We start from the raw sequence: 20,429 nt of genomic DNA on the forward strand, positions 1-20,429 counted from the left end.
CTTAAAAGAAAGTCTTTGAAAACTTCAAAATAGATAAAATCTCTTACCTGAAGGCCTCAATAAGACGTTCCACCTTCTGGGCTTCTCCTTGGACGCGGATGTGGGCCTGAAACTTTCTCAGTGCTTCATCCAGCTCCATACCTGAGAAGTCCATCTCATCCACCACACAACTGGAGGGTATAGAGAATAAAGGATGGGGTAGAAGCAAAATAAAAATAAATAAATAAAAAAAAGAGAGAAACGAAAAGAAAAATGTGTTTAAACAGTTCATAGCAATGTGCAAATCAACCAGATCATGTGTTGTTACTTCTCTAGCAAACTGATCTCAAGAGTATTGAAGAAGCTATCATACTTCTTGAGTTCTCTTTTTAGCCCTTATTGAATCTTATTGGGATTATATCGACTAATCAAAATGTAATTTTGATAAATTATCTAGTTTAGCTTCGTATGGTTTATATTAAAACTACTCACACTTCTGAAAATAAATGATTTTCTTTCATAACTGTTTCTGTTTTGAATGCAGGAACAGTGTGTCCAAAATAATTGACGTCGCTGACTTCCGAGGCGCAACATATGAAGTACGAAGCTGCTTTGAAATCTCGTCTCGGGCCTCTGATCCCTACGGTTTGCTCTACTGCAGAGAACACTGCGGCACACGCACAAACACACGTACACCGTGTTAGTATGGATCACGAGGAACAAAGGGAGTTAATGAGCTGAGTGCTTGAGTGTGACACATGCTGCTCCAGCAGAAAAAGTAAAACAGCTGATTTTACATCACTACTACACGCAGAGCATCGACACTGTGAATCATCATTCTTTGAAGGTGTTCATTCAGCTGTTTATTTTGCAGAGAAAGACAAAGAAACCTCCTTGACACAACACAAATATCACACCTTCAATAAAAGAATCAAAACATCTAAAATAAACTATAACAGAGGGGAAAAAAATATGAAAATGCTGCAACGAGATTAAAACAATAGAAAACATGAGATTATTTCTCTCTTGGATTATTATTGTAGAATTCCTAGGCTGATTGGTAAAAAATAATTGATCCAGTCTTGCAGCAGCCATTTTGGTATTCACAACAAAGATGGAAGTTCATAAAGTCTTTATCTCTCTCCAGCTGCCTTATCTTTTCTTAATTATGCTGCAATAGCACACCCAAATTACCCTTAAGTGTAATAACTAGGCTGACAAATCTAAGATAGTTGTAAAATTAGGCCTCTCTAACTTCTCATCTGGTGACTATGATGGAGAAAAATGGAGAAAGAAGGAACAAAATTTATTCAGCAAAAACACAATATGGTGAAACGATATAGTGTGTCTGTTATGATCCCTGGGTGTTTGGTTTTCATTTGTGTGTTTGTTGTTTATTTCTGGAAGATCTTTCCACATGCAGTTTCTCTGAATCAGAAAGATATTGCCACATATTTTTTCCCATTAGATGTAGTTGTTCTGTTCTCAATGTATTTTAGTTTAACCTCTGAATCAGTGTTAATATATTTTCCCTTTTTGTTGTTTTCTTTGTGTATAGTTTAGTTCTAGTTTGTTCATTGCTATTGTGCAATTTAGTTGGAATATCTTTTACTAAGCCTGATGTTTGTATGATTTTAGTACTCTATTTGTTCTTTGCATCATTTAGATTATACTTCCACATTAGAATAAGGCAAAACATTTGTTTATGAACAACGTTTAGAGGAATACTGATGTCTTGAGAGAGCTAAGAACTGATTTTCACTACATTAGAAGGCAAGCCAGAGTGTAACAGTCATAACCGATACCTGTTCTTCTGAGGTTGAAGAGGTGACCTATGTGCTCGCCTGGGAAGATTTTCAATTTAAAAAGAGCATTTTAATACATTCAAAGGTTAAGTTTACACTGAGCTGGATGTGATCTGTCTCTGGATGCGCCGAGTCTTTCTGGTCAGCCTCTTCATGACACACTTCCTCTCTCCACCACCTCGTTGCCTTCTCCCTCAGCTGTCACTCTCTATTTATGTAATGTCAGATGACAAGCTGTATATAGCCTAAGTACATCGGCCCTCTCCCCCGCCTTCTGCATGCATGCTCTGCACTAAAAAGCAAACATGCACATAAATTCGCAGAGTTGCCACCCTCTTTTTCATTCACATGCAATACTTTGCACAGATATTGAAAAGTGTCCATTTTGATAGAAAATGTTAGCTCATATATAATAGCAGATGTAAAAAGAAGAGGACATGTATATGACTTTCAGCAGCCAATGAGGAGAAGTCAGATAGAGTTTCTAGATGTCCAACCAAAACATGTCAATTAGTTGTCTTTAGGGTGCAACTTTCAACTATTAATTAATAATTAAATTGACTTAAGATGTTTAAATATTTTTGCTATAGTTTGACAAATACACATAGACAAATTCCCTTCATGCACATATATATTCAGAGTGCATAAATCACCATGAGTGATTTTCACATTTGGGCACAATCGCACACCCACTCTCCTGTGACTGCACTTTACAGAGAGTGCTCTCTCACACACTTTGCACTCTTCTATCATGTTCCTGTTCTACATCACCTCCCTCTTCATATGCATCTGCTGTTTTCAGAGCCTCTTAAAAAAAACAAAAAAACAATAATAACACTTCCTGTGTTTATATAGCTTTATGCCAGTTGTGAAGAGAAACTGTTTGCTAGCTGAATTTGTGTCTGAAGCCTTATGAGCATAATTCCTGTTGAAAACCATGAGTGACTTTTTCAGGAAAGTGGATGAGTTAGAATTAGCTACTTGGTAGAGAAGCTTCTTTCAGGAAAAAATGATTGCATCAGTAACAAAATAAGATTAAAATAGATCAAATTTATTTTTAAAAAACTTAGGGAGTTTATACAAAAATCAGAGACAAATAAAAGCCAGGAGTTAAGGCAGTGGGTGAGGTATCACCACAATGAGATGATTGACCTGGAGCTACATTTACTCCATAATGTGAGTTGTGTTTGTTCGTTTGTGTTTCTGAGAATCGTACTTGCTTATTTTGTATTTTGATGACTAATACTACTGATGACAACATGCTTGCTGACTCAGAACTCAAGTCTGGCTTATTTGTGTGCCCAGAAATAAAAACAATAATGTGTTAATATATTTTAAGGTATTTTGAAATCTTTTTGGATCTAGTAACAGTAAATCAAAAAGTTCAAAATGCATAAATGACTTAAGAACCAATAGTGTGGTAAAATGTTCTCTTTCTACACAAGCCAAGTTTAAATGACATTGAGGCTTATGTCTTTCTCGGAATGAATCGAGACCCAATGGGAATTGGGACTTCAAAGACTATTAAACATTGCTGAAAAGCAAGGAATTTGGAAAATCTTGAATTCTTTGCTGCAACTGTCCTCCACTGTCCTACAATAGCACCTCAACCCCACTGCAGAAATTGGGAATTGATAGACTTAATTATTTATTCTGCATTTTTCTATTCACTCCAGAAGACCTTTCCAGTGACAATTCACATTCTGGCTGACTTTTAAAGTCTTGATGCAAATCTTCATTCCCATTGGGAAGAGGTGTGAACATTGATCAAATTTTCTGAGATCTGCAAGTTTTTCTGGATAAGTCAGAAGATCTGTAAAAGTCTTGGTCAAGATGGCAACAAATATCAAAAAATTAAGAGTCAGATGTGGCTTGTTGAAGTACAGGTTCGAAAGTCACATTCAGTGTGTCAACTATAACTATATACATGCACCTCTTCAGTAACACAAAAAAACATGATTATTTGGTCTAAGTTTGACTGACAGCAGCCTTGGAACGCAGACTGCTGCTTTCCCAGGGACAGAAGCAGAGTAATCATTGCTTCTTAGTGACCTATATCTTATTGGAGAATAACCTGGAGTCAGCCATGAATGTGAATAGAGACCACACTAAAATGTAACCCGACCAAAGTTAAATATGCATGCATACCCATGCTGCTTAATGCACAACAGCTGTTGAGCAGCTAATTAGACAGGATGCTTTTAAACTAATGAACACCGCTTCCAAAAAATATCAACGTATGTAAGGTTGATGAAAAGTATGGAAGTGCTTGTACTGTAAATTTTTAGTATTTGACGGTATTTTGCTGTAGCTCAGAATAATAACCTGCTCTGCCAATAAAGCTTTATGAAAGCTTTTAACTGGTTACAGCAAAAAATATTGTAATTTAAGTGATACATAGATTACATGCATACACATTTTTGTAAACCTGTTGTAGTTCCTCACTGCATCCATTGGTGAGTTTCGCAATTCATTCACTTTCTGAATATGTGGCGTTTTTACTCATATACACAGTGTGTAGGTATGAGTGTACAGACAAAATAATACACGTCATTGAAACTCTGAGATTATAGCAAACATAAAGGTAGGCTGGTTGTATTAATCCATCTAATCAGCAGAGATCTGTCTCCATGTCTGGCAACAGTAGAGTGAATCTGCAGATTTTCTGGAAAGGTATTGAACATGTACTTTTCAATGTCATACATTTTTTATCTGTTTCCTAAATGTCTGATGAGCTCACTCACAGTGAGCTCATCAGACAGACTTATTCGGCCACCTGCAACATATTTTCACTTAGTATCTTAGATGTTTGACTAAAAACAGTCTCACCCTTACTTGTAATTTTGAAAAGTAAAGGATTTTGCTCGGTGACGTTTGAAGCTTAGGCCTGATTTTTCCAGAAAAAACCTGATGGTTTACGAAACGTTTCTTGCTACTCACTCCAGGACATCTCTGTTGAATGGCTTCTTGCTGTTTCCTAGGAATTCCCCAATCATTTGTCGGCTGAGGCCTTTCCTCTGGAGCAGAAAGTGGGCTACGCCGATGGGCGTGTCTGGGATGAAACCGCGGGAGATCAGGAACTGAAGGCCTTTGTCAGGGTTTCTGGGACAGAGAAGACAGAGAGAGAAGCATGCCAATTAGGAGGAATTCTCAGATGAAAATTTGCAGCTGGAATATAAATCCTAATTACTTCAAAGATATGATTTGCCCTGCACCATTCTGTGTAAGAATTAATGAGAATAAGTCATTTACTTTAGATTTGCAGTGTTGAAGAACCCGTTTGGAAGTTTGTAGGGGACACATTTAATCCCACACAAAGTGAAGAGGAACTGTATCCTTTAGGTTTTCTCTTAATATTCTTAACAGAAAAATTAAAACCATTAAGTGAACATTAAGAATTGAGAGTCTACTGTTCATTGTGCGTGGAGATCTTGGACAAAAATCTAGAAAATGCAACTAAATCTGTTTAAGTTCTTTTAGCTGAATGAAGAAACATTCATCATTACTGAAAACATAGAAAGTACAATATATTTACCATACAGTGCTGAAGTTGTGACAATTGGATTAGGAGGCATATATGATTTATTTCTGGCATAACTTTCCACCTCTAACATGAATATGGATGGAATAAGTATACTTGGATTTTAGGATTCAAGTAGATGGCACAGTACTGTTTGTGAAACTGCATGTTAGAGAATAAAAGTCTCAGAAGTGGTGATAACTGTTTTTTTTTTAAATACAAAAAAATCCTTGATAAATGGAATCAGAATCACATCTGACAACATTTGATTTGTGCTGAGCTGAAGTCTATCAAGATTTTTTTTTTAAAGCATAATTTGTAAACCTGAAACAATGTTCCATTAGACTGTTTCTATGATTTAAGTATTTGAGATTAAATGGCAGAGAGAAGCAAGGTGATCCAAAGCTATGTGAACGATGTGATGATGGAGAGCTTTTACTTGCAAAGCACACAAGCTGCATGTGAATGTTATCCTGCTGGTGGACCTTTGTACAGACAGAAAGAAAAAGTGAATGCATTTAAAGCTATGTAAACAATTAATCAAAATTAACACACGTTTCAGTCCCAGTTGTAACATGATGCAAGACTCAGCCTGTGTTCAGACAACATCCACACTTGATGGTTACACTATGGCTTTAGTAAAAAAAAAAAAGTCCAGTCTGTGATCCATTTAAAAGATTATTTTAAGCTAACAGTGCAACACGTTACGTGAGTATGAATGGAGAAGTGATATCTCCCTTTTAAATGTGTTAAGTTCTTGGGATGTGCAGGCACCGTTGTCACACCTTTTTCATTCCTGACTTCATGCGGTGTTTAAATCACAGCTGTCTCATGAAGAAAGCTGCGCGCATGACCATGTGTGCGCCTCGGCTAATGGGCTTAGTAGAGCACAGGGAGGATAAAAAGCAGCAGAGGAGGATGAGGAGGAGGCTGGAAGAGAACCAGACAAAGCAGACATGCGGAAAAAGCGGAGTAAGGGAGGACGAACACAGCCAGGACCGTCGCAAAGCATCTGCCACAAAAGCCTCATCAGTGCTCCCTCAGCTGTTAGCTCACCCTGTCAGCTGAAGGTGATGATGTCTCGCCAAATGAATTTGGCAGATATCACTCACTTGATGTTTGCCCAACAACAGATGGATCACACATGGTGATTATTATTTGCAATCAGGAATGAACACAGGAAAAGATTGGAAAATTTGAAGGAGACGAATGATGGAGAGGTTTAGATGAAAGTGATTGTTTTCATCGGATAATTGCATCCGATTCCTGCAATGCAAAAGTGATCACCTTCAGGTGAACACAGCGTGTTGGGCATATTAATTCCATCTTGTAGCACAAATCTGGTTTTTTGTCTGCTTTTATTTTATAATCACAGTTAAATCTTTCTCTTTGGTATAGCAGCAATGTTGATATTTACCACGTTTTAATATGTTTCTTTAGATTTTGTTTCAAGTTGACACATATGGTAATAATTATGAATCATCTCTGTTGTTTTCATTTTTAAGATTATTTACCAGAATGCGCTGTCATCCTCAAGCTTCCACTAAATCAGAACTAATGCAAAACGTGAATAGATCTGTAAAAAAACATGGGGGAACTCTTTCTGCTAATCAACAGCTGAGTCCTTTCTGTCACAAAGAGAATGTGTAAAGTTTGAACATGTAAAGTTTGCTAACTTCTACAAAGACCTCAACTTGGACCCCGTAATTTGGTGAGATGAGACTAAAACTAATCATTTTGGATGCAAACCCACATGGATTTGATGTGAAACAAAGGAGAAATTTATGAAACTTGTGGGTCTGAAAAAGCAAAAAGAGAAAGGTTAAAACATGCAGCAAAGATTTAAAGATTAGGAGTCAAATAACAAGCAACTGAATAAAGGAAGAATAAACTTGCCCTCCATTTTGACCGACAGGAACATTGTAAATAAAAGGTCAATGATATAAACTAAACATGGGTCATCAATGGGTCTCTCAACAAAATAATAAAAAATATATGGCTAAATGAACACTACTACAAAATTAACCTTCCAGGTCCATCTCTACAACCAGATCCAAAACAAAGTCAAAGCTCAAACACAATTATGTTTTTTTAATATATGGTGTTTTCCTTCTGAATAAATATACTCAAATGAAGGTAATAAAACACAATTAATATTTTTACACATTTTTACCTATAGAATCAGTAAATGGGGTGGGTGCTGTATAACTAATAATTTCACCTGCCAAAAATAGTAGTATAAATATATATGATCCTAAAGGAGCAAATCCAATCAATAACAAGGAGAACATGATTATGAAACAGAAAACAATTTTTAAAAATTGTAAACCGGGTAAAGATAAATACACAACAAAAAAATTGAATAAAAGTACAGAAAACAAGGCATAATTTTACAATAATAGGACTTAATGTTGGTGGAAGAGTAAACATTTGACATCAGTCTACTTTTGTAAAACAACTTTTGACATTATGTTTTCCCTGTAGCAGTTGTGCTTTATCTAAACTACTGCTGCATTCTTGGTTTTGCTCTACTTTTTCTGAAAGTTGCATGGCACACCTCAGTGCTGCAGTGCCAGAGTGTTTCAATGTGGAGACCCTCATAAAACTGGTTATTCAGCACAGCAGGGAACTATGGAAGTTTCATGTACACAAGAAATATAGGCCATTAAGCTTTTTTTTTTCTCCATCTTGGTGTGCTGTCGTGAATAAATATCCCCCCTGCCCTCACACACACACTCACACTTTATTGACTTTCTCTTAATTGCCTATGAACAGATGAACTGCGGCGGCACATCGTATCTGTCTTTTTATGACTCACATTAGACCTCAGCTGTCAGCGCTGTATGTTGTCTGTTTCACCAGAGGCACAGAGTTCTGTGACTAACCAGAGACAGACTGATGGTTGGTTAGCCACACTTTGCGTTTTTCTGAGCTGCACCATGATTGTGTGGTGTGCTTGTAAACATGACGGGGCCCAAAATTATTGCAAAACGCACAAAACTGCTCCTGTCCATCAACTGTACCGTTTCACTAAATAGTACTTAGTGAAATGATTAGATTTTCATTAAGTTCATGTAAAAGTGTCTTGAATGTGAATCCACGTTTCTTAAACTTTTCAAACTGTTTTCAACTGCTTTTTTAATAGCAGTGCATGTCAAAGCCCAGGATGAAAATGTAAATATCAGTCAAGTAGAAAATATTTTTATAATAAAAAAATGATGCTCCCCGTTGCTGCAAGGATTTTGGGGGCTGATGTCTGTTTCACCTTTGCACAGCTAATACCTGACATTTTGCAAACTTCTGTGCAAAATGCTGAGACATTTGTGAACACATTTTTTATTTCATGGTTTTCTCCTCCTTCCATCTGACCACAGTGTCTGTCCCCATAAAACAATAAAATCTATTCAAACCATTGCTTTTGTCTATACTTACAGTTTATTTTAACAAGCATTCTCATTTTTGCTGAATATTTCCATGAAACTTTTGTGCAAAAGTTTGTGCATAGACTTTGACCCATGCTACTGAGTTCTAGGAAAAACTTGTGCAGATTCTGGTCCTTCTATAATTTAGTCCTTATTTAAATATTTTATAACTCCTACATATTTAGTGTTAGTTTTCCTTCACACAGTGTGATGCATGTAGGTCAAAAACTTTAATTTTGAGCTTCACAGCTAAGAGATGTCATGAACGTCTCCCAGCTGAGCACTAGATGTCTGCAGTTAGTTAGGTGCAGACGGACCACAATGTTTCTATTTCTATTTCTACTTTTGAAAACCCTAAATCATTTCGCTCCCATTTCACTTTATGCTCCATTTCATTTTGGTAAACTACATAAAATCCGAATACAACACATTGGCGTCACAAAAACGAGAAGGATGAGGAAGGATTAGCATTTTGCCAAGTCACTGCTGTTGCCATTTAGAATTTGTTTCTCACCAGTTCCTGTCAAATTTACTTTGGCTCAATCTTTTCAAATGTTTTGTTCATTTATTTTTTTCCTACATACACCGAGCACAACGAGATAAAATGGCACTGAGTTCTGGGAATGAAGAATTAGAACGGCTCCCACTGTTTGACATCTGGATTTCAGAGTTTGTAATTACGCGGCGGGTCGTTCAGCGCTGGGGGCAAGTCAAGGATTGTGAGTGCATAAACAGACAACCGCTACTTCTCAATAAGTACACACATACAGCCAGGTTTTTGTGAAGCACTTGCCTCCTGATGTGTAAGATTTCTCTAGAGGAATCTGGCATGCTTTGCTATGTTAATTAGCCCTGCTTGACATATGTACTTAATATCTCTTTCACACACTCGCTCTTCACATTGATATTTATTTAATTTATGCAGTTCTGATGGTGCTTCATTTTGATCAAGATCCAGGTCTGCTACAAGCCTCTCTAATGGCTAATCATTGTGTTCCCTACAAGAGCATGAAGAGGAAATAGAAGCGCGTTCGATAGGTGTTAGATGGGAAAGGCGTCCATATAAGACAGTCATAAATGTCACATATCTTCCCGCTTTCTTGCATTTCTTGTGTTGAAGATTTGACACTACAACTTATTTTTGTCATGACAGAGTTATTGTCATTCTCATCACATTTAGGAAAAAAAAACTTATCAAGGGGTCTTCCTCTCAACCTTTTCCCAGCGTTGTCTTATGTCTCTCACATCTCCACTCTACTGCTGCTATACTCATCTGTTTATATTCTTGGATATAGACATTTAATGAAAACACCTGAACTGCCTCTCTTTAAGTCACTTTATATGAAAATGCTCGTAAGTTCGCTTTGCAAACATTGTGCACACGGTTTTGGGTTTTAGTGTACCTCTCTCTTTGTGCCTATGTGAGCTTTTTTGCCTGCATGATGAAGCAATACTAAAGTTTTAGCCCAAAGCAAACACTGCTGTTTAAGATGCAAAGGATATCACAGTTCAGGTAAGAGGAGGTGGAGGATATGAAGTGGTGGAACTAATAAGCCTTAAGCCCGATTGCCTTTCTATCTCTCATTCTCTTTACTTTTCATTTTTTCTTACTTCCTTTTTTTAATCTTCTTCTACCCTCTCAGTCAGTTTATTACAAGTGGGGTTATCACTCAAGGTTTTTGATCTAGGGGATATGGACAGTGTTTGTAAAAAAGGGGAAAAAATAGGCATAAAAAAGGTGATTGACAGCGCTGAGACCCTCCTTCTGGTTCTGATTGGTTGTTCTGACAGAGCAGTGCATTTCTCTAGAGGACAACGGAATCAAATGAGTGAGCAGAGGAGATTCATTTATTTTCACAGATTATCTGTCTCATATTATACTGTCATGACATAGTCGCAGTTTAAAAAAAATATCAAAACACATTTGGGGAGGGTGTTCATTTGCAGAAGTTGCACACTGTACCTTTAAAAAGTAAGCAGCAGCAATACTTGTGGACTGATTACCAACGTTTTCTTAAGCAAAACAACTTCTCTTGTGTGATAAGAACACAAAATATGTCTCAATTTATAGTTATTTCTCTTGACATGCTGATAATGATTTCTGCAGATAATAATATTAACTTATTCTGCAGGCGTCACTGAAGAAAAGTCGTGATTGTATTAATGACCCAGTGACAAAAACAAAACATCAAACTAGAATTACTGAAACTCTGCTAAAATAAAATTGAGGGTTGAAAAATATTGTTAAAACTTATGTCTACTTTTATTAAGGGAGGAATGATGAAAGTTAAGTCAAAAGTTTAAATTAAAGTGAAAAAAAAAGTGAAATTGCTACGTAAAATTAGTCTATTTCTAAATAAAAACAAACAAAAACAACTGTTGTCATTTTGTCACTACTTTGCTTGTCTCGCAGACTGCAGAGGAAAATCCTGCTCTTACTTGAAAAGGTTATTTCATGTTTTCTGGGGTTTTACCCTTCCGGCTGCCCTCAGCCTCACGACAAGAGTGACAAAGTCAAAATCAGAGAAGAACCTCGCAGGGCACGCCACAGTCAAGTGCTAGGTGTTGACAAAGTGGTAGAGAGAAATGGGGGAAATATGTTGGCATGGTGACAAAAGGAGATGGGGCTAGCACTGACAAAACCTGTGATGCTAATACTTTGAGACTAATACTGTACAACACATTCCATGGATATATGTCCAATTTGGTAGAGCAGTTTTTTTTAGCATGGATCTTAATTTTGACACATAAAATGACTCTTCATTCAGATTACAGAATAACTTGGGATAAACCTATGTCAGAAGATAAGAAACAAAAAAAATTATGAAAACAAAGTAGTTGAAAAGTATCTGTTATGGTAGAATTAAGTTATGGTTGTAAAAAGTGAGAATTATCTTTGTCTATAATCCTAACATTTTTGGATGGGATACAGTTACTGAGCGGAAAAGCCAGCTGTTTTCAGTTTTCAGTATCAGCGTGGTGGTTAATAAGAACAGAAATATGAGAAGCTTTTTAAAGGAACATATTTTCTGTGACAAGTTTTTGAAGGTGATAAAAGACTAGTTGAACAGAATATAACACATGTGAGCAGTTTGATCCTTTTGATCTTTGAGAACTTTGAGATCTTTTCTGTTGGATTTGGATATCGCCTTTTGAAAATCTCAGAATCAGAAACTGCATTACCTTGTGCACAGATATCCAAAGAATCTCTCCCCTAGCCCCCAAAAATAAAATCTTTTTTGTAGACTTTCAAAATCTGTTTATTAATAGAACAAATGTGGCCCACCAGCACAGGCAGTTAATGGTTCGAGAAGCTTTGTAAAAACTACTTAAGGTGAAATTATCACTGCTAAATAAAAATATTAGGTACAAAGTAATTCTTTTGTTCACCATGTTTCATTTTGCCTCCATTATAATTTCATGGTAATTACAACTGCAAATCATCCAGCACTTTTACTCTAAAGCACACTTGTGTTCATCCATGCATTAAATTTGTCTGGACAAAGGGTGACCCGGATCCCTGTCTTATTGTTTTGAAAGACCAAATATTTTTTATAGATCCAGAAAATGGAAAATAATTGACTTCTCCCCAAAATACAAATAAATTTTTATTTTTTTTGTCTTCAGCAAATTCTTTGAATTCTACAGTTTTGACCCAAAAGTTCTATCATCACGTCAAAGGTATCTAAACAAATTGGATAAGCACATAATTAGAAAATTGTGATACTGAGTATTGCCATGACATCAATTCTGAGTAACCCCAACATTACTTACTTTTTGTTTTTATCACAACCTTCAATCATTCTTTGTGGGATTTAGCATATATTCCTCCAGTATGTGCATTGAAAATAATAAAATGTATGTAACTAACGTGAGAAATTGGATCAATGGCCTCACAATATTCAATTTTATAAAATATTGCATCTGAGCAGTTTTGTGCCATTTTGCATGAATTCATTTCGTGATGAAAATTGAGATTTAATACAATTGGGCACCTCTAACACAAAGGAACAGCCACTATGTTCCACATCCAGTCCAAAAGAACACTTTTAGCCCTGCGGGGAGTGTGACATTGAATGAGATAAAGCCCAGTAAGGATGTAATTGCCACCTTATTTTGGTGGAAACTTATGTGGCCCTTATGCACATATTCCATGCTGATACTGTCTCTTCATGGTTTCTCAGAGCTGTCAAGTCAGAACGAAGAAGAATTTGTAAATTGTTGAAAAATACAAATCCTAACATTTATTACTTTGACAGTACTAGCAATGATTTTTTGTTTTGTTTTTTTTATTATGCATCTTGACAGATTTTTTGAATAAACTTCAGATCTATGTTCTGGAAATATCAGTGCAGACAGATTTAAACATTATATGGTGTTCAAGAATTACTTTGCCCCCAAAACCCTGCAATATTCTTATCCCCATCGTGTCCAACATAAGCCTGGTGTTCAAACTTCTCCCTACACTCCTCTGTCTCAGTAACCGCAACGTTCGCATCTGGTAGTTTTTGTTGGATTTCCCCGTACAATAGGGCTCAGAGAGGAAAAAGTGCTTTCCTCTGCTCTTTCCTGTCCAGAAGGCCTTATTACAGTTCAGGTACACATGCAGGAGTAGTGGAGTAACAGATTGTTCCATAAATCTTCCTGTTCTCACAGTGTTGTATCTGTAATAAATCTGCTGTCACGTTTCTTTTCACTCTTTTTCAGTTCATAAGAATTAAATAGAAAATCTTGACAGAGTATTCTGCACAAGAGGAACAAGTGAGCCCCCTATGTCTACAGTTGTAATAATATTCACAACCCTTTTTCTCTTTTCATCACAGCACAAACACAAAGTTATTTGAATTTTATGTGTGGCAACAGAAGGTTGAGCATAATAAGTGTAAACAGAAAGGAAAATGAGATGTGATTTTGAAGTATCCTGTAAAATCGACTTTTTTACTTTACCTCATGTCATGATCTTAATCTCAAATCAAAAACATCGCTGGAGTTTTGCTTCTCTCTTAAAGAGACAAAGGCTTAATTTCAAGGCGTCATATTGCAAAGTTTTAAGTTACTTTTTTACAGCATTTTATAACTGGAGGTAACATAGTGGCTTGATTGGACTCTAAAATTGCACAAAACTGTTTGTGGAAAATATTAAATTGCTTCCATGTATTTTTTCTAATCAGTCATCCCCTTTGGAATGCAAGAAAAAAAATAGAAAAGTTCAAAGGTTGTTGTACAATGCACTGTAATGGTATTTGCATTTTAGAAATATAAAAACAGTTTAATAAAGTTTCTACCATTCTAACATATTACATTTTGTCTCATTTGTGTCTCAGTTTGCAGTTCTAGAATTCTAATGAGATTAAATTTAAAATTGAAAAAACTTCATAAAACTCATCACTCACAGATTGAAGAGGTTGAGGCCGATCCGGTACAGGCGTTTCCGCATGACATCGGTGGAGAGCGTGGGGGATTTACAGCTGGCGGGATTCTCACAGTGGTAGCGTGGAAGGCTGAGGATCATAGCCTGCAGCGCCTCTTTGGATGAGGCCTCAGAAGTCGAGCGCGCCTCGGTCGACGTGCTGCTGCTGCTCATCTGCTCCGAGCTGTTGTCCGCCGTCTCCGAGCCACATCTCTTAACGTCAAGAGGCTCCACCATAGGAGAGCTCCTCCGCAGCATGGGCTCCTGTGGAACGGGGATATTAGTGGGCTCAATTGGTGGAGGAGGTGGTGGAGGTGGTGCCACCTCGTCTATACTTTGAATGGCAGACATCTTATCAAGGGGGGTGAGGGGAGGTTGGGTCTCATCACTCAGCTCTTCTTCACTAGGGGGAGGGGCAGGAAATTCAACTTCCTGTTCATCTTCTTCTATTTCTGCCTCTCCTGGGGGTGGTGGAGGCTCCTGAGATGGTGGTGGGGCGTCTATTGGTTCGGTGGGGGCCTCTGGAGGTGGGGGTTCATCTGATGGTCCATGTGTGAGAGGGGCCGGTGTGGAGTTTGTTGTTGAGGAAGTGGTTGTTACAAAGGTGGAGGCCCCTTGTTGAATAGAGCTGCCAAGAGTGACTGAAGTTGATGATTCCATGACTGAGGATGAAACTCTGAAGTTCTGGCTGTCGATCTGTACTGTTACATCCCGGAAGGCCATCATCAACTTACTTGCACTTCTTGACAGGTCACTTGGGTCAACCGGACCCTGATGAACTGCTGCTTGTCCCACACTACCACCTTCGCCGCCCCCTTCCACACCCGAAGCAGCCGCTGCTGCTGCATTGAAGGAGTCGGCGCTGAACTGATAGGCGCCACCTTCTTGCAGCGAACACATGGTCTTCAGGCTCCAGTTGCTGAGTGCGTCATCAATAGACTTTGCCAGTGACTGGACCTGTTCCGTGAAGGAGTCCTCCAGGTCGGTCAACGTGCTGCCAACCGAGGCGGGCAAAGACGGCGAGCGCACCAAAGGAATGCCTGCCAAGTTGCAGCCTTCTGCCAGGGCCCGTTCAGCAGAGAACCCCTCTGTGTTTTGCACACGGACTTTGCGCAGGGAGATGCGTCGGGGCAGGCGACTCTCCAGGAGAGAGTTGCGGATCTTCTCAAAGTTTTTGCTGAGCTGGTACTGGCGGAAGGCAGTCTGGATCTTGCAGGCAGCACGGCGAGAGATGAGGTGGCCGCCGTATTTGTGCTCTAACATTTCGATCTAATAAAGACAGAGAAACATAGATGAGAACATACTTAATTGTTTCATGTTTTTAACATCTTAAGAAAAAGAAAGTCAACTGAGATAACCTGTTTACAGGTTATCTCAATTAATTATGACATTTGCTACCTTGGAACAGACATTGCAAACATATGTTTTTAAAAAATTGAGAATGACAATGGAATGGCTTACATCAAACTACTTTCGTGTGTGCCAATGATTTTAATCTAATTGAGGCAAAGCTTAAAACGTAATTATTACAGCTGCTGTCCATACAATCTGTTTCAGTTTTACCTTTTGTCAAAAAACAAAAAATTTGTAATGAGCAAAGCTTAGGAAGAAAAACTCAAAAAGATTTATCGCTGTTCATACAGCGAATTGGGGCTCTGTATTTACTCCAGGGGGCTGAAAACAAAGGCGTGCCACTTATTTTTCTGTTACCTTACAATGATGTATGACATCATGAAAGCCAAATAAAACCCTAAAGTTTCAATGTATTGCAACACAGTTAATATCAAAAGTTCAAAGGATATGTGTGACATGTTTTGCAAGTCAAAAGCAAACAGCACTACTTTAGCAATTTTGTCACAGTATTTCAAACAAATATTTATAAGTAAAGCTCAAACATAAATTATACACTAATGCTGTGATAACATAATTGTCTGAAACTGATCAAGTCAATCCTAGAGCCTGTGAAAAATGACTGAAGTAGTGTAAGAAATGGAAAAGAGATGGAAAATTGCTATTCTCATCTGGCAGCTTCTCAAACACAAGATGAAACCTCTTTAAAATTCCCAAAACAGTGAGTCTATTGGCATCTTCTGAAGAGCCCAGAAATAAGTGCTTATCTTCCCAAGTCACTCTGAGATCCTTTTCAATCTGTCCTACACTAATGTGATTTCTAGTTTTGTATCAAGTCATTAAAGGACAAGAGTGCAGAGGAGATTTCAGACTTGACAGATTTGAATTGAAAGTTATCAGTATTTCCAATTGGAAATCTCTATTTACAGAAAAAATGGGAGTTGGCTTAAGAAACTACAAATTCATCCTATGGTTTCACTTCTTGCAAGAAATCAACTTTACTTTGGTATCACAATTATGGGTATAAATGAGGATTAGTTTGGCCATAAAACAACCCTCCTGCTAACTCACCTTGTAACTTTGATCTTCTTTTACTTAAGTACAGGATAAAGTCACCACACCAGCTTGGGCAGACTTCCCTTAAAAAGCACCAATAGACTATAATGGCCCCCCGGGAAAGCAATTTCTGATAAGTGGCCAGCTCAACAAGATGCTGCTTCTGGCGTTGTCATTGGAAGAACAGAAATCACATATAAAGCTCTTTAGAAAAAGTAAATGACACTGAAAATCCATCTTATCTAGCCCATTTACATTTCTCTGCAGAGGCTTTGCGAGCAAAGTGAAACGTACAGAGAATATTAAGGTAGTTTCTGAAAAGGACACAGGCCTACAGCTCTACTGTATCTGCAGTAGCTGTCACCTCTGGTCAAACTCAGTGTGAATATTTATCTCTTTTTAACTGAAACTGCTATGTACTGGGTGCACTTCATCTCCAACTAAATTCTCTGTTAAGCACTTTATAAAATGTGCATTGTCATAATAATAATAATGACCTTACTATTTGGAGAAGGGTCCCTTATCCAAACCAATTCTGCAAAACATCAACTGTGGAGGTGTCCTTGAGTCCAGAGATTAGTTTGTAGTATTTGATTGGATGTGGCAGTTGATCTTATTTGCTTAGCTTTCATTTCTTGTCTGGGCTGGGAAGCATTTGGCCCATGTTGCTTTTTTTACTCAAGGGTGAAACTGATACTCTTGGTCATTCAAACAGAATGATGACAACTAAGAAGAACAAAGATATTACAGTTGGAGAGGAAGGTGGATCAAATCTGATATCATGTTAACACAAACAGTATTGGAATGACAGTTGGGCAGCAATACAACTCAAATTGCTCTGTGGCTTTATTGACTGAGTTTCCAATGCTTTATTATTATTATTATTATTATTATTATTATTATTATTATTATTATTATTATTATTATTATTATTATTATTATCCAACAATCCAGAAGTTTCACACAAAACACATCTGCTTGTACTACATTCTCTTTATCTTGATTAGCTAATATTATATGACATTCTGAACTAAAGTCAGTTAGCCTCTTGAGGGATGAACTCCTAAAATATATCTGGTATACTGCTGCTAGAGAACTGAAGCAACCGGAGCTCAAATTTTATGGCACTAACTCAGTAAAGCTACGTAATCTAATGTGACGCCATGCAGATGCTTCACTCACCTTGGCATGCAGCCTTCTGAATCTTAAAGTAAAACAGACGGCATCACTTACGTTAGGATTCATTTGGCTAATAATATTTTGATTACTCGAGGCTCTTAATGGAGCCATGAAATTTAATTTTCAGTCAGTTGACCATATAATGTGATGAAAGTGATTCAAGTAATGTATCCTCTACTGTTACATCAGAACACCATCAATCTCAATACAGTATACACAATCCATTAGGAATCAAACTGCATCAAAAGCAGAATTAATAATTAATGGATATATCAGGACTTATTGTTCTACAAAATCCCTTCATTTCCTCAAGTTTAGACCCACCTAAAATATTTTTTGAGACTCTCACATGGTGTGTAGCAGAGTAATTTTTCTTACAAATTACAAATACCACCGCAAATGGTTCAGGAAACTTTTATCTTTAATTAAAAACAATTTCATCCCTTCCTATTTGTGAGCGGCAGAGTGGGTAGAGTGTGGAGAAAGAAAAGGTCATAGAAGCAAATGGACAGATGAAAAGAGCACAAGACACATGAAAACAAGTGTGTCAAAAAGAAGGTCACATATACAAAAAGGGGTTGTGAGACAGATGACCGCACCGAGATTGGCACTGTTAAAAATTCACCCTATTAGCCCCCTGTCAGCTCTACTTGTGATTACTTCACTAAGCTGTGATGGGGAGAAAGATTATTTTGGTAGCACAGTCATTTGAGGGAATGGCAGTGCTCTGTTCCTCTGCTGTTTCTAAATCAATCTTGACAGACAGATCAGCACCATAATGACCTCCACTTCCCCTCCAAATGAGAAACGAAAAGGTGCTGAAATAATAATAGCACGCAGGTTGGGTTTGCATTAGTAATTTTTCTCAAAGTTAAGGGCACGAATGAGAATAAATGAGAAAATATCAGCAAATCATATGAAAAGTCAATGATAACTTAATTTGAAATATAAATATCTGAAGTAAAGGACACAGGTCTATAAACTCTCTTTACCACAAAACATGACATAATGGGTTGCAAACTATAAAAAAAAAAGATCTCTCAAAATATCTGCATTTTATGGAAGCATTCACATGCTGTGTGTCATTGTCCATTTGAACAGGCCAAAATATGAACTGAAACACTGCCCCTTTAAAATATTAACTGGAAAAGAACTAAATCAAGTTTCCTCTTTAATAATGTTGAGGTAGACAGTCTGTTGCAAATAAGACAACACACCATTAGATCCCATATGCTCCAAAAAAGACACAAAAAATGATCAAAATGCAAAGGAATGATTACTAGCTTTCAAGCCCATGCAAGCTGTTTTTACAGCATAGAAACAGTCGCATGATTAATGACATGATTATGATTACATAAGAGTAATGGGATTTAAGGAATGCTGACTGTAGTGCAAAAACAAGGATGACAGTGGAAAAGGTCACATGTTATCAGTAGAAGGCAGACATGTTTTATTGGTGCATTTCTGGTAAAAAGGATTACTGAATTAGATGAAGTGGGAGATAATCTGGAAACGTATTTGAAATGTATGTTTTTCATTTACATTTTTCCAAATTTAAGTAAAATAGAAAATAAGATCAGGTCTAAAATGACCATAAGAAACACTTGCAATTTATATTAAAGAAGCAATTTGACGTAGATATTTCCAGTTTAGTATTAGTTGGACTGAATTCACTTGGTTGGTGTTATTGGCTTTTCATTTCTACATGTTGCAAGAATTATTGCTAACTATAAAAATAACTGGAGTGAAATTTTAGAGATGCAAATGGTTTCAGTTTTGCTTGAGTAAATTTGTGAAATGTAAAATGCATGTTTTGTATATTTGGTCACATTAGATTAAAACAGCACATTAGAAACTACATTTAAGAGTTAAAATTTAAATTAGACTTACTTGTATGACATTGTAAGTGAAACGCAAAGGGGAAACACAACATCTAAATAAAAATCTACACATTTAAAATATATTAGAAAGATGTCACATGTTTCACAGGCTTTAATGCTCAAGTTTAAGTATTTTAAACAATCCATCACCAGGTTCTCCCGTGGCAATAAAGGTATCGCCCAGCAGATCCAATTACTTTGACATTGATCCAGAGATCCATCAAGTCCTTACACCCCCACGTGTGTGGACAGAAGATCAATCCAGGCGATCGTGTATCTCAAGCCTCGTTGACAGGGAGATAGTAGAAAAGAGGGACTCTCAGATCTGAGATTAAAAGAATGAAGGGGGGAGGTGGCTTGAGGTTAAAAGAACTTTGAGCCTCGATTAAGGGAGTGAGGAGGGAGGAAATCCAGTCAAAATGGAGTGAATAGAGATGACGGGGGTGTTGACACACCATCCTTCACAGGTACATTCTACAAGTTTCAGTGGCAGCTTCATTAGAAGTGAATCCTGTGATTTTTATTGGAGGAACTCTAACCACCAAGGTGTATAATATGAAAAATGCACATTTGTCACACCGAAATATGTTTAGAGGATTAGAAATACTTGTTTCCAAAAGCTATTTTTCTTTTTTTTAAACTTTTAAAATGAAACTGGGAAACTAAGCAGAAAAAAACAAAGATGCGCCAACCCAAATTTACATATTTAGATTGGGGCCAATCCAATATATGGGCAGAAGGGACAGAGCAAGAGGAATAACAGTCTTTTTATTAAATTCAACTGCTAGGATTTCTTGTCCTCTACTGCAGGTGATATCATCAATTGCT

The 20,429-nt window shown here is 37.3% G+C and overlaps 1 protein-coding gene across 5 annotated transcripts in view; it reads right to left on the reverse strand.

Annotated features, from left to right (window-relative positions):
- iqsec3a (IQ motif and Sec7 domain ArfGEF 3a) overlaps positions 1-20,429 on the reverse strand; it is an 85,920-nt gene that overhangs the window by 22,515 nt on the left and 42,976 nt on the right. For all 5 annotated transcript variants that reach the window (XM_055054621.1, XM_055054623.1, XM_055054625.1 and 2 more), the window contains 3 exons: positions 14,120-15,405; positions 4,725-4,886; positions 48-170 (listed from right to left, as the gene is read on the reverse strand). In XM_055054621.1, the coding sequence (XP_054910596.1) occupies positions 48-170; positions 4,725-4,886; positions 14,120-15,405 (1,571 nt within the window). The remainder of the gene's footprint in view (positions 1-47; positions 171-4,724; positions 4,887-14,119; positions 15,406-20,429) is intronic.

The sequence above is a fragment of the Poeciliopsis prolifica genome, unplaced genomic scaffold, assembly GCF_027474105.1.
Source record: "Poeciliopsis prolifica strain line A6 unplaced genomic scaffold, Auburn_PproV2 SCAFFOLD040, whole genome shotgun sequence".
In the NCBI taxonomy this organism is placed as follows: Eukaryota; Metazoa; Chordata; class Actinopteri; order Cyprinodontiformes; family Poeciliidae; genus Poeciliopsis; species Poeciliopsis prolifica.